At 37.9% G+C, this 13,681-nt stretch overlaps 3 protein-coding genes and 1 long non-coding RNA gene across 7 annotated transcripts in view; 2 read left to right on the forward strand and 2 right to left on the reverse strand.

Annotated features, from left to right (window-relative positions):
* Positions 1-13,681, forward strand: part of LOC149037948 (uncharacterized) — a 96,217-nt gene that overhangs the window by 22,577 nt on the left and 59,959 nt on the right. The gene's annotated exons all lie outside the window — the stretch shown is intronic.
* Positions 1-13,681, reverse strand: part of LOC149037949 (uncharacterized) — an 84,422-nt gene that overhangs the window by 17,739 nt on the left and 53,002 nt on the right. The window lies entirely within an intron of this gene.
* On the reverse strand, positions 197-10,744 carry LOC149037952 (uncharacterized). 4 transcript variants are annotated; one of them, XM_089186635.1, is made up of 4 exons: positions 10,507-10,744; positions 3,866-3,943; positions 3,456-3,597; positions 197-1,688 (listed from the first exon to the last, which is right to left on the reverse strand). In XM_089186635.1, the coding sequence occupies exons 2-4, from the start codon at positions 3,877-3,879 to the stop codon at positions 774-776; spliced, it is 1,071 nt and encodes a 356-aa protein (XP_089042761.1). In that variant the 5' UTR covers positions 3,880-3,943; positions 10,507-10,744; the 3' UTR covers positions 197-773. The 4 variants fall into 4 exon arrangements, with proteins under 4 accessions (XP_089042761.1, XP_089042763.1, XP_089042762.1 ...); XM_089186637.1 differs by lacking the exon at positions 10,507-10,744 and adding an exon at positions 5,435-5,564; XM_089186636.1 differs by lacking the exon at positions 10,507-10,744 and adding an exon at positions 4,304-5,554.
* LOC113673135 (uncharacterized) lies at positions 5,655-6,903 on the forward strand. The gene is made up of 3 exons (XM_089186650.1): positions 5,655-5,834; positions 5,916-6,001; positions 6,265-6,903. The coding sequence occupies exons 1-3, from the start codon at positions 5,655-5,657 to the stop codon at positions 6,680-6,682; spliced, it is 684 nt and encodes a 227-aa protein (XP_089042776.1). The 3' UTR covers positions 6,683-6,903.

Below are 13,681 nucleotides of genomic sequence, written 5' to 3' on the forward strand. Positions count from 1 at the left end.
TTTACAAAAGTAAGCATGGTGACATTGCTCCTGAAATTGTCTGTGGTGCCAGTCCACCTTCACATGCCAGTGATGTATTCTCTTTTGGAAGATGTTACATTTTGTAGCAAATGTAAGGTAAATGTCAAGCAAATGTAATATTTACATCACATTTGCAGGCAATTTTGTCAGGAACAAATACTTGAGTTTACCTTCAGTTTAATAATAATAATAATAAAATCTTTATTACCGTGTCAATGTATTTAGCTCATAGAGCTAATTGGGGACACCTACTATTACTAAATTAATAGAAAAAACTATGTACAGTTTCATAATAAGTAACAATATAGCCGATAAACTATGCATTAAAATTTAAAAATATTCAGAATTATTAACAATGTTCAGATAACATAAAAATACTTGTACCATGCAGAAAATTTAAAAAAATCACGTGCTGCAAAGATTGCAGCAGTTGCCACTGTCTTCCACTAGGCTGACCAGGTCAATTCTACGGATTCTAGTTTTAAAGATACTAAGGCTTGGTAGTTCACGCATACCATAGTTTACAGCTGGTACAAATTCAGTTCAAATTTAGAGCCCCACATTTGCACACCTTGACAAACACTAGTAAATCCATTTTTTCGTCATGTGTCTAGGTCCGTAAATGCAAAACATTCGTTCGTTTTTACGTAATCCGTACAGTGGAAAAAAAATCAGTAGGTTTCAAAATTGGAAGGAACTGTTCAGTTAACTGTTGAAGTGAGTTTGAACTGTTCCATTAATACAAGTTCCAATTACTGTATAAAAGCATCCTCGATCTCCCTAGCCTTTTCTCTTAGATCTTTGGCCGCATCAGATCCTTTGTTTCGAACAAGATCCATGATGGTGAAGCCGAGGTCTACGGCATCCAACAACAAAAGGGCAGTGTTAAGAGGAGCAAGTAAGTTCTTCTGGGAATGTACAACTGTTCTCCAACCTGCATCCGCCAAGTCATTAACAAATTGTGTTTCATTCTTTGCCACTTCCAGTGTTAGGGTTTTCGCGCCGACTTGGACTGCATCATCAGCAACTTGTGCTCCTGCCCTTGCTGCTTCTTTAGTGCAATCTTGAAATGCGGCTTTTGCACCTAACCCTGCTTTTTTGAGAAAGGTTGCCGCTTCTTTTCCCATGGAGGTTCTCATAGCAAAAATAATCTCACGAAGAATCGTCAAAACCAGACCGTTAGCCGCCTTATGTAATTTAGCGAGTTGGTAAATATATATCACCCGTCCGTACTCTTTTTCGTCTAACCACTCATGGGTCATTTTCCCCACGGCGATGAAGTTGTCTTTGGTCTCCTCCAAGAGCTTTTCGGCAATCTTGTAATCTTCTAAATCTTTGCCATCTTTTATGAAACGGGCCTTTATGCTCACTATGGCCCCAGCAATTCCAAAACCCAAACCTGTTACACTTCCAGTCCTATGTGTTATAATTCCTCCTATTACAAACGCAACGCTTGAACAGGCGAACTTTATCTTGTGCTCCAACCACGCTTCATCAAGTCTATCAGCTATTTTTCGGAGTCTCCTGACAGTTTTTTTCGCATTGAAATTTAGCTTTTCCATTTTCTGTTTAAACTCATCCCAATCTTTCCTATACTGCAGTTTCTTATCGTCAGGGGGAACATTTGTTTTTCCTAAGATGTCGTCTACCACTCTTGCTTTTTCTTTCTACAAAACAGGAAGTCAAGATCTTTAAGTATTTCACAGTCGCTCACTAAAAACGACTTGCAATTTAGATGTTATTAATGTAAAGTAGATGAAAGTCGGTGGGTTTACTTTCTGTTTTCTGGTATAGGAAAGCAGAAGACCCTTTGAGGCACAGAGTGATGGACAAAAAATAAGAAAATATTAAACTCCCCAGCATTTTTTATAGCTCTCCTCCTTGTGGGTGTGTGGAGAACTTTTAAAATATTTGAAATATTACCCGTTACGTGTGCTTAGCTCGCAAAATGACACACATGGCCAAAAGCATGAAGTCAGTACTTGCAGGAGTTCACCTTAAAAAGGACTAAGTTTGATTATTTTTGTCGTTGATCTAATTGCCCGTTTGGATAACTTTGATTTTGGTTTGACACCACTCAATCTACCATCATTCTCTCTTGGAGTCGCTCTTCAGGGAGCGTCGAAATACATCCAAAAGAACGGCTGCGTAGAAGAATTATCCAATAGTTCTCTGAAATGGGCAGTTCCGTTTCACGAATGGGTGTTGATAACTCAACGTAAATATTAAGGAGAGGAGGGGGGGCCTCCCATGTGTATAAGGTGAGAATGCTCCCATTAATTTTTTTTCTCGAGTAAGGAAGCAACAGTTAATTTCCTGGCAATTATTATTCCAAAGTTTTCTTTAATGCAGTATCTATGAATTAAGCATGGTGACCTGAGTCACGCCTAGATTGCCTACGTCCTGGTGGTTAGTTTACATTATCTGGGAGCATCCCCTCCCTTGTCGCTAGGGAGCGCCCCTCACAAATACTAATACAAATACTGTTAAATTATAAAATTACAATTATAGTTAATCTACAATATCGTAAGGGTTTCCTTGTATTGGTGTCGGAAAAAGGAATGGAAATATTATATTATTTTAAATCATTTAATGCAAGTTATAAAAAGGGCAGGTTGATTACTTCTTGCTCCTTCTTGGTGGTCTTATCTTAAAGGTTGAGTTTGGTCACGTTCTCCTAGTGAGTTTGGTCACGTTCTCCTAGTGAGTTTGGTCACGTTCTCCCAGTGAGTTTAATAACGTTTTCCTCGTTGTGATCGTGAGGTTGACATGGAGCTCGTGATAAGCCATGTTCCTAATTAAGTTAATTTGTTAGTCCAGGAAGAGTAAATCTCCCTGGTAATATGTCGCGTTCGACACCTTCTGGTTCCCTGAGGTAATTTAAGGTGTAAACAGGTGATACCCCTCATGTTCCGCAACCAAAAACAATTAGGGAGCGGTACTTGTGAGCGCCTTTTGTTCTTTAACTCTTGTGACCAAGATGTTGTTATGTAACAATCTTTAAGGGTGATTTTTTCTTAAGATACCCTTTCAGGTATAAATAATACTCTGAACCAGGGTTATTTGTAATTTTTTTATCATCGATCTCGTTTCTGTTCTGGCCGATCTCAACCGTAAAGATATGAAAATTAAGGTAGAAATTGATTTGTAACTGCGTAAACAACTCGAAGATGCATACTCAGTATGTGGGAACTGTAATACGTAGTCAAGCGTGGTTCGCTAGTTGAGATGGTAAGATGACGACACAAGAAGATTGACGGCTTAGAAATGTCATCCGCAGTGTCACCTTTATAAGCGGAGACTCTAGTTTTCCCTGTCAGATAGAAGCTAGTCCCCGTTGTATCAGTTTGTGAAGAAAGAGAATAAAGAAGAATTGACGTACCAAACAACGAGTGTTAGAAAATTTACTTCTAACAATACTTATTTTCATTTACCATGTCCATTTTTGCGAAGGTCTGAAAATTAACATAACTCGCATCATTTGATGTAATGCATATGATGTAAATGAGTCCAATAAAAATCCATAGCATAAGGGTCCCTCTTGTCGTAAAGGAACAGGACCAACAGTCGCTATATCTGTTGAGAAGACAAATTTTTAGCGTTACTTTTCATGTTCGTACATATGCTATCTGGTCAAGCTTCCTACGGATCAAGAACTATGTGCATCAGTGTATTCATTAGTGCTCCTAATTAAAAAAAGACTCCTGCACATAACCTTCAGTAAGGTATTCTGAAAGGTAATACTGCAAACAATCACCCGGCTTCAGAGACATAACAATGCTGTAATTTTGCAGACAAGCGGGAAATCATTATCAAAGGCTGTTTCACAATACATTCAACTCACCTGATAGAAGTCATTCCTGATGAAGATCGCTCCTGAGTTTCGTGTAGAAATATTCAAGAGGAATGTTTTGTCTCGGTACTACAACAAAGAACAAACACAATTAAGAATCTGTCTTGAGCATTCGGCGGGGTACTTGCGTAATGATTAAGATTTGATTTTAAGCATGACTAGTTTCTTGAGAGGTACTGGTGTCGGCAGTAATGACTGACGTTTCGACAGGCATAGTGGAAAAGGGCATTAGCCACGACTCAAGAATCTATCTTTCTTTCGTGAAGTCTCTAAAAAACGTATGGATAACAAGGTCCTTCTTGTGTTTAATTCATCCATGTTCCTTAACTCCAGGGCCTTAAGAATCGATGAAATCGATAACAATCATGTCCCTCACGGGGTGAGAGAATTCGTGCACTAAACAATCTACTTTGTCTCCTGAACATTTACCCCAATGAATGAGTTGCCAGTGATCGGATCCTTGCGTTTGCGCAAAGAGTTCTGCGATCGCCACGGGGCAAACATTGTAACTGGCTATAAAGGAACGTATGGCGAGAGTTTGTTTTGATGTCCAAAATAGCGATTTTTGCGAGAGATTATGGCTTTCTCGCCGCAGTTTTATCATACATGGATAAAGATATGTTAATACGAGGGTAGTGTAAGTTTTTGTTGGAATTACCACAAAATATGTCTTTAAAAAACACCGAAAAACTTCTCTCCTTGTGTAAGGTCTATTGTGAAATCGTCATCGCGCAATGGTCTCGAAATATTACAAAACCAGCCAGGAATCGCCTGGAAATAACTCATTTGAGCCTTTTCAGTTGTATTTATATATGAAATGCCTGTTTTCATGCTTGTTAACGTATTTAATGAACAAATTACGACGTTTGAAAATATACCTCTATTAAGGAGAGAAGTCGTTGTCCACGGAGATGGAAAATATTTTTACCGAGCTGTTGCTCTCTGAAAGGATGAAATAAGCGATGAAAAACACGAGGAAATCCCTCGTTCAAGTGATAGTTTGTTTGAGAAAAATCCAAAGGTCTTTGAGCTGCAACTTTCCTTCTCGAACTCCTTGAAGGATCTTGTCAAGAAAAGCAAGATCACGGGAACTCCGGCAGAAACTGCGGACATATCATCGGTTGCTCATCACTCCTTAAGGGACCGATTTGTATCACTCATCGTCACAGAAGAAAGGGTTCAGCTTTGAGCCAATTATCAACACTGATTCGTTCGCATTCATCACAACAAAGAAGCAGTGTAGGTGATTCATCATTTTAATGTACCGCAATAATATTTAATTCTCAAGCACGCCATTTCAATCTCCTGCTGCCTCAAGGTAACTATTCTAGCGCTCTTTTGTATTACCAAGCCACGAAAAACGCTGGAGGTACTGAGACTTAACACAAGTACAAAAGAATGGAACGGCTTAGTTGAGTTATTCCTCAGCGATTTACAGTTATGTTTTCAAAATTTCGAGACCATTACTAGATGTCAAATTCACAATAAACCTTACACATGGAGACAAGTTAATCGGTAGATTTTACTACATATTACATGGTTTTTCAAACAAAAACTTACGCCTTCCTTTGTATCAGCATTACCCAAATCCATTTCTGATAAAAGAGCGGCTAAAAAGCGAAAATCTCTCGCTAAAATCGTTTATCTGAACGTCGGAACAACCTGTCTTCACACCATGGCCAGAAATCTGTGACAGTCAGCGGTTTGAAACGGGGGCTCGTGTATCCAAAAAAATTCCTACTACGCATGCGTTCTTGCATCAGATTACATACAGCAAATTATGGCGAGCGGCGTAAGGGATTCGAGCAAGAAAAGCCGCGGTTTATTTCTTCAATTACACAATGTTTCTTCTGCGGACCTTCTTTGGGATGAAAAAAAAAGTAGAAAAAGGAAAGCTAATGTTTCTTCTGATTATTTTGCCGTGGAAAGGTTAATCTCGAGGAGGACATTACATGGAACGGTGAGTTCACAATTTGCCCTGGTCTACGATGTATGTCATTAATTTTCTTACATGCTAAAGTTTTATAATTAAAATCTTCAGGTTCAATATTTGGTGAAATGGAAGGGATACAGCGCGTTTCTTAATAGTTGGGAAGATGAAGATAACTTGACTACCGATCTTATTAGGTATTTATTGTTGTATCATTTTTTCAAACTGTACTTAAATTACCATTACAATTGAACATGCTGAAATACGGAATTAACAAGAGAGATGCACTCGTATAAGCTCATTCATAGAAAGTTTTATACTTAACTAATTTTTTTTTCACCAATAATACACGCAGTGATTGCTGCTTTTCTTTTTCTTCTGCCTTTGCATTGCTTTGAGTATTACTTGTTCATAGACAACCCCTCTTACAATGTTTCCATTTTCATTATTTTTCTTACAGAACTTATGACAAGCCAATTGTTGATAAAGAGAGGCTAACTCAAAACGTTGATAATCTGAGATTATCAGTCCTCTTTAAATTAAGAAGTAAATCAAGGTCTAATGCTATTTTGGACTTTGATCATGATTGTTTTCGTTTTTTGTTTTATGGTAAAGGAAGGGAGGGAAGGGAGAATGGGTATACTTTGTTAGATAAGGATGATTTTAAAAAATGTGATTTACCAGAAAACTGGGATAGGGTTATTGATTGTAATGGGGATGGGGTAAGGGTTAAATATCCATTTAAAATTAGATTGTTTTTAGCAAAATCACCAAAAACATATTCTATTATAAATGGGAAAATTCAAGAAGATCAGAGAATGTTAATTGAGAAACTATCAATTGATTTCAGTCGCCAACCTGTAACTATTCAATCATAGATATTATAAACAGAAAGTGAAATTGAAATTAACTGTAATGGCTTTAGGGACTGTAAGGGGTTCCACCTGAATGCAAAAGCTGATAAGAATATGACCAACAAGTGAGTTGAATGTACAAAATATACATGGCCCCTATCTAATGACCCTAGGCTTAATCCGCAGTATGAATTTGCTTGAAATTGCTTTTATTTACAAAGTTAATTATAATTTTGTTGAGTTGATGTGTTTTCACTGCACTCTTTGCTTGTCATGTAGCTTTTCATGTGAGTTTGTTTATATAATTTTGAATGTGTAAGGGAGTCCCCCCTTAGAGTAACTAAAGCCATTTCATGCTCCCAGAATACTAAATATTCCATATTTTCTCATTGACAAATTTCCTCCAGTTGTTTAATTAGTTCAGCCTTGGTTTTGTTGCTGAATCCTCTCGCATTTCTCTTCTTTAATTCTTCTTTCAATTGCTTCATGTCATATGAGAACAGCTAGTGTCAGTGGTAGTGGACTCAGGGAGGGGATGTTCATTTTGAGCTTTAATAAATTGCTGGAGAGGATCTTGACTTAAATTTACTCGTGCCTTTTTTCGGTTTTCTTTAATTTCAACATCCCAGTAGCTCTCCTTGCACTTCATGTAATTGCGTACTTCCCGCTTGTGTTCTTTAAGCTCCCACTGATGTTGCTCTTGTCGCAGAACATCTCCTGCAGAATTTTACTTTTGGACTTTCTCAGAATTATTGCACGTGCTACATCATTGTTCTTTTCAACTCCTTGCCCTGTAAATATTTTGACTGAGTGGTGGAGCTCAAAGAACTTGGGAATGTGTGCTACCATAATGTGCATGTATGGGGTAACTCTGGCTTTCTCATACCCTTCTCTTTTGCCATTTAGACTGACAAAAAGAGAAATCCACTCTTTGGCTTTCATGAAAAATTCTGTGGGGTCTTTCTCAGGGTTCCAGTCATTGACAACTTTGTAAATTTCTGCAAACTCTGTCCAGACTGCAACCACAGTTGATGCTGTTTCTGGGTGGAGAATGCTATGTAGCTTACTGGGAAGGTCAGCTAAAAGGATCTTTTTGTCTTTTCCAAGGAGACTTGTCCAGTCATGTTTCCCGCTACCTTTCCCATCTGCATTTCTTTGTTCCCACACATCAAAAGAAACACCACAAGATTTGATTACCCTAATAAGGCTTTTTAGGTGTAATCCTGTTGCTGCCCCCTTTTTATGGTCTAAGTCATCATCTTTATCCCAGTCAAGGCACTCCTGCACTAGATTTCCAATCAAAATATCTGTGATTCTCAGCATTAAGTGCAGCTCGTCTACCACTATACGATCCAGTGGTATATTTAGTATAGGTTGTTTATCACAACAGTAATTATCTCTGGATTTTTTAGACATTTCAAACATTTCTTTCAGTGTTCTTGCTAGTGAGTTGCAATGTTGGCCCCGTGGCGATCCCAGAAATCTGTGCGTAAACACAAGGATCCAATTACTGGCAACTCATTCATTACAAGGGACGACAAAATAAATTTTGCGACGCACATAATTATTATGATATATGTTTTTCCAAAAATATTTCGAATCTTTCATGATGTCATCAACATTTTAAAATTGCTTGTTTCCAGGAGTGCTTTGGTTTATGATTTTAAAGTAATTGTAGGAAAAAGGATACGAAGGTTTCTTTTAATTAACTGAGGGTCAATTCTGTTTTGGATTTTAACCTCAATCCATATTCGACTTATCAGTTTTTATTCGTTCTTATGACTAATATACATAAAGAAGTAGCTGTAACAATAGCTCTATTTCTATTTTCTCTGCCCTTCCCCCCTTCAAAAGAAACCGTACTTTCCCTTACAGGACACATACAGTATAAAATTAACATAGGGATTTTTCTCTTACATGGGACTTCTCTCAAATGACTCTAAAAAAGAACTACCAAGAAGTAACTCCTTCGCTTGGTGAATAAAATTTTAAAAAAAGTGTCAAACAAATTCTCGGACAATTCCTTGAACGCAGATCTGCGAATAACCTATAATATATTATACCCCTTCTCGTTTCTCTATTCAGCTGGAAATATATCGCAGTCACTTATCAACAACAACAACAACAACTTTTATTTCAACACGATGGTGATTAAAGCGTTGCCGCTTATGGGGTCGTGCATTTAAACTAAAACCTAAGGAATAAAAATATATTAAAATCGTCTCAATAATATAGAAAATCGTTATCATCATTGTGAGGCATTGTTTGCGGAGATTCCGACTGAAAGTTTAAGTTACGTAATTTGTTCGATTTGGAGGCCATTCTTGTATAATTCTTGACATTGGATGTGTTTGCGAGATCCGGGGTAAGGAGATTCCACACAATAGAAGCCCTAAATGCTATTGAATTTTTCATAAAATATGTATTAAAGCGTGGCACTGTTACTGTGTTCGAAGTACGTAAATAATGGATAGAAGAAGTTTTCTTGGTTAAAATATGACCCATGGAGGGAGGGGTACAATCATGAAAAATCTTATATGCTAATGTTGCCAACTTGACTTTGTACATAAAGTGTAAGGAATCCCATTTGGCAGTCTTAATAGGAAGAAAATAATAATAGGAATCAAAGGATTTGCAACTATAATTTTCAACCGTCTTTAATTAAATAGCGCCGCAATTATTTTGCGTAATTTTCCCGAAAATTTACAAAGCTGCCTTGCTGTCTTGCATTTCCGCGTGACGTTTCGGAAGGGAAAAAGCCTGCAACATCATTTTTTTACGATTTGGTCTACAACACCTCTAAAATCGATATCCTCTCCCTCTGAAAGGGGGTTTGTGTCTGATTGGCGCTCGAAGAGAAGTAGAAACACAAGTGGTAAGTAAGCTCAAGTGTGAGATGATCATGGCTTGTTGATAAACAACTAATTCATTATTACCAAAATATTTGACTATCAAATTACTAAGACGATTCTGAGAAACGGTCAATGGCCATGTTTTCGGGAATTATTTTAAAAGCAGTTACTGAGATGAACAATTTACCGTTGTTTATATGGAGTTATGGATAAATTTCTTCGAGATTTTTTCCGATCCCTATCAATATTTGGATTTCTAACAATACTTCACTCATACCGGAAAAAGTAAAAAGTAATCAACAAGCAAACGAATTCGTCACATTCCACTGAGATCAAACCAGCTGCTTCTTCTGCGGAATTTACTCCGAAAATTAGACCTTTTCGTGAATATCCAAGAACTCATGTCACATCACAACAGAATATGATCTCTTGTGTCTCATTGATGGGACATTTTTTGCCAGGACCCTCAAATAATTAATGTTTAAAATTTGTTAATCGTATATCTCCTGGTTATCGATTTTTATCGACATTTCATAATCAAAAGCTTTGCTTTTCCTTTGAATTAAGTGAAAATGTTAGCGAAGGAATTAGCACTGGTACCATTCAATTATTCCTATGAGCGTTTGCTTCATCACATTGAAGTATAACAGGAATACATATCAGTGTAAAACACCGACTCCCAATGACACCGAAAGATAGCTTGGTTCATAGCAGGAGGCAGAACATAATTCAATCGCCATATATATTTGAATAATACGAGAAAAGGATAGTAGATACAAAATAAAGTGAGCAATCTTATTTCCTCCGCCGATTTCGAATTTACTAATTCAAGGTCTTTCACTCAAACGGATCGTAATAGAGGCTATACCTCAACATCGAAACACTCTTTCAGCTTTCCAGTTTACCATCGCTTTAGTTACTTAATTTGTAGTCGATAAAAGCTGGCAACAGCTTAAAAATTTAACGTTAGAATTATAAAGCAGCGTTTATGCATACCTGGTGTTTGATGAGGTTCTGCTCCGCAACTCAGCTGCCTCGTATTAACCAATCAGCCCCTTGAAGAGATATCCCTGCACTGATTGATCACTCCAGAGCATTCTAATAAGTTTCCGCGATGAAGCCACTCTATCTATGTGTTATCACATACAGGCTCGTTTAACTCGTTTTGCTTGTTTAACTTTTTAATAATTCTCTATTTGTGGGAACAGGGACTCCCCCTTTTGTAAACATTTGTTCACTAATTTGCTGATGTCTTGGAAACAGCCGGTCATGGTCTATTGGCTTTTCGGCAAACAAAGACACCTCGCACCTGGGTGTCCAAAGTCCCTATGATGCAGTTGTCATTGCCAAATCTCAGAACCACTTGTTTTTTAAAATATGGGATGTAAATTCTCCTCTAGTCAAATGTACAATGCTCTTGTGATAAACCTGTTTTTCTGTAGAAGTTTTCCAAATCAGCCCTTAGAGTCACAGTGTAAGAACGTGATGTTTACGACATTTGTGCTCCCTCATCCTTGAATTTGTCTTTGTGCTTTTTTCCCACAAAGAAACACGTCGCGACATGTTCTGATTGATTGATTAGCATTAGATACTCATTGAAACATTTTTCTCTAAATGATAATGATTTAATGATTTGCGAAGAGAGATAGAGTTGACTCATGAAAATTACAGCTTCAACGATGAAATGCTGTATTATGCCTTAGATGTGAAATCACCGAAGCGATTTGAAATTAAGGGTTGTTTATCTCATCCAAGCGTGCAAATATTACAAAAATTTTAAATCATTTCAGCGTCGATATTGAAATACTTCATTTGTAATGAAGTTCGAGCCCTTTCCTGAGCTGACCAATATCCTGTTGCGTGAAAAGTGCGAAACCTCTGGCGGATACTGGCACAAACACAAGCTCGAAGGGGCCGTGTATTCTCCTAACCTAAGTTTACGAAAATCCATCCCACGGGCCATCAATTCCCCGCTGCCCTCAAGAAACTTAAAATAACAACAATAGCAATGTCATTTTGATAACAGCAAAACTTTTTCTTCACGCTTTGGATCCCACTATGAAAAGTCCTTATAAATATTCATTTATGCAAATTAGCTGGTTTCAGTCTTCCATTGTTGTTATTTGACGCGCGGCCGAATTTCCTTTTCGCTGCGTGGCTTGCGAGTCATTCATGCGCGAAGAGACTGGAAGCGAAATGGAGCCTTATAACCATGCGCAGTTGTTTCCAATCGATTCAGCGTGGCTGTTTTCGTGCAAAAAGTTCCTTCGAATGTTGTTCGCGGTTTGTTTTAGATTTTTTAAGCTTTCGTCAAATTTTCAGCTGAAGCTAGATCGAAAGATTGTAAACGGTAAAATTATCTGTGTTTTAACGACCTTGCCGGTCCATGCCGGTTAGGTTTCGAGCTTTTACATTGCTTTTGGACTTCTCTGGAGGAAAGTAAGTGGTTTCTTTACTTTGTGCACACGCGTGAGCATAGTTTAATTTCACGAAAAAGGTTGGTGGTTTAAGAGTGTTCCGTCCAAGATGGACGTCAAGTGTCACAAGGAAAAGTTGGCTTCGTTTTGTCGGCGATGCGGGAACTTTTTTAATACAAATCCAGCAACAAGTAGACATAAACCGAAGCTTGCTGTAACTTTTTCTAAGGAGCTCCAAGCAGTTGATGGGTTAGATGTTAGCAACGACAGTGAAGAAATGCATCCACCGTCTCTGTGTCGATGCTGTATTTTAAAGCTTGAACGTTTCAAGAAATCGAGAAACAGAAACGATCGTCAATTAAAGTTTCCAGGTGACAGAGGTAAATGTTGTGTGTTTTTGACTCATGATTCCTATGTGAAAGAGGGAAGTTGCCCAATTTGCTGTTTTAATTTAAGACAAAGCCCAAGAAAAAAGAGGCCCCATGAACCTGACAACAGCCCCTCTGCAAGTGGAAATGCCAGTGAGAATTCAGAGGGAGCTGCAGCTGGGGGTAAAAAGAAACCTCCTTTTGTTAGACAGGTCTTTACCAGTTCAGCTGAAAGTTCAACATCAGGAATGGCAAGCAGCACCAGCACTAGTGAAACCCCTATGACAAAAATTTTCACCAAACAGGAACCTTCCACTGCAGCTGGTCCATTTGAAGGTGATACTTTTGAACTCACTGGCATTCCCCTTGACAGATTTTTTGAACAGCAGTTTGCTGAAATATTTCAATGCAATATCTGCATGGATATTCCTACTGATGCTGTAATACTTAGTAACTGTCATCATGTATATTGTGAACATTGTATTCAGCGCTGGCTAGCATGCAATGGTGTTTGCCCTTCGTGTCGTAACCTTGTAGAGCTTGACGATGTTTTCCCTCTGCGTCAGCAGATGTTGACCATATTTGATATGCTGACATTACATTGCAAGTATTCTGAAAATGGCTGTGAGGAAAAACTTACTGTTAATGAAATTGCTGAGCACGAGAAAAGTTGTAGATTTTCAAAAAGAAAACTAAAGAGGGGGGCCTACAATAAGACAAAACTATTTGATATTTCACGACAATATTCAAAGCGCGGTAGACTAAGAAACATGTTTTACAACCTCTCTGAGTTTTGTCAATCCCACAACGAGGATGCTGAGGATGTTTTGTTTTCAATGTTGACCACGACACTACATGACAAAGGCAAAACAGAATGGGCAAAAAAGGTTGAGTATTTGTGGACTGAGCAGACTGATAATGATTTAACAGTTGATGAATGTCTGGCAAATTGAGTTAACATGCTGCAGACAAAGAATCAATACAAGAAACAGTATGACTTTTTAAATAACAAAGGACAATTCTTTTCAAGCCCCTGTACTCATTAGACAAAGCTGAAGACACTTACCTTCCTTCGTACGTAAATTACAAAATTAAAGACAACATGGACAATATCATTTTCAATCATAGCGCATGTAAATCTGAACCCATTAATTTGATGGCTGACTTTAGAGAGGCACTCCCACAGTTTCCTGTACCTAATGTTGTTGGTGTTCGATGGAGTTATCGAAATGCCCTTGCTAAATCTTTACAAGAGTTAGGTAGTGAAATTGATAAGGGCTTGGATAATTGTGGCATTACAGGCAATCCAACACTTCAAGTTCTTATAAAAGATGGTGGTGATGGTCTTGGTGATGTTTCCATGTACAAAGAGAAAGGAGACAGATA

This window comes from Pocillopora damicornis, chromosome 11 (genome assembly GCF_964200805.1).
Source record: "Pocillopora damicornis chromosome 11, jaPocDami1.2, whole genome shotgun sequence".
NCBI classification, from domain to species: Eukaryota; Metazoa; Cnidaria; class Anthozoa; order Scleractinia; family Pocilloporidae; genus Pocillopora; species Pocillopora damicornis.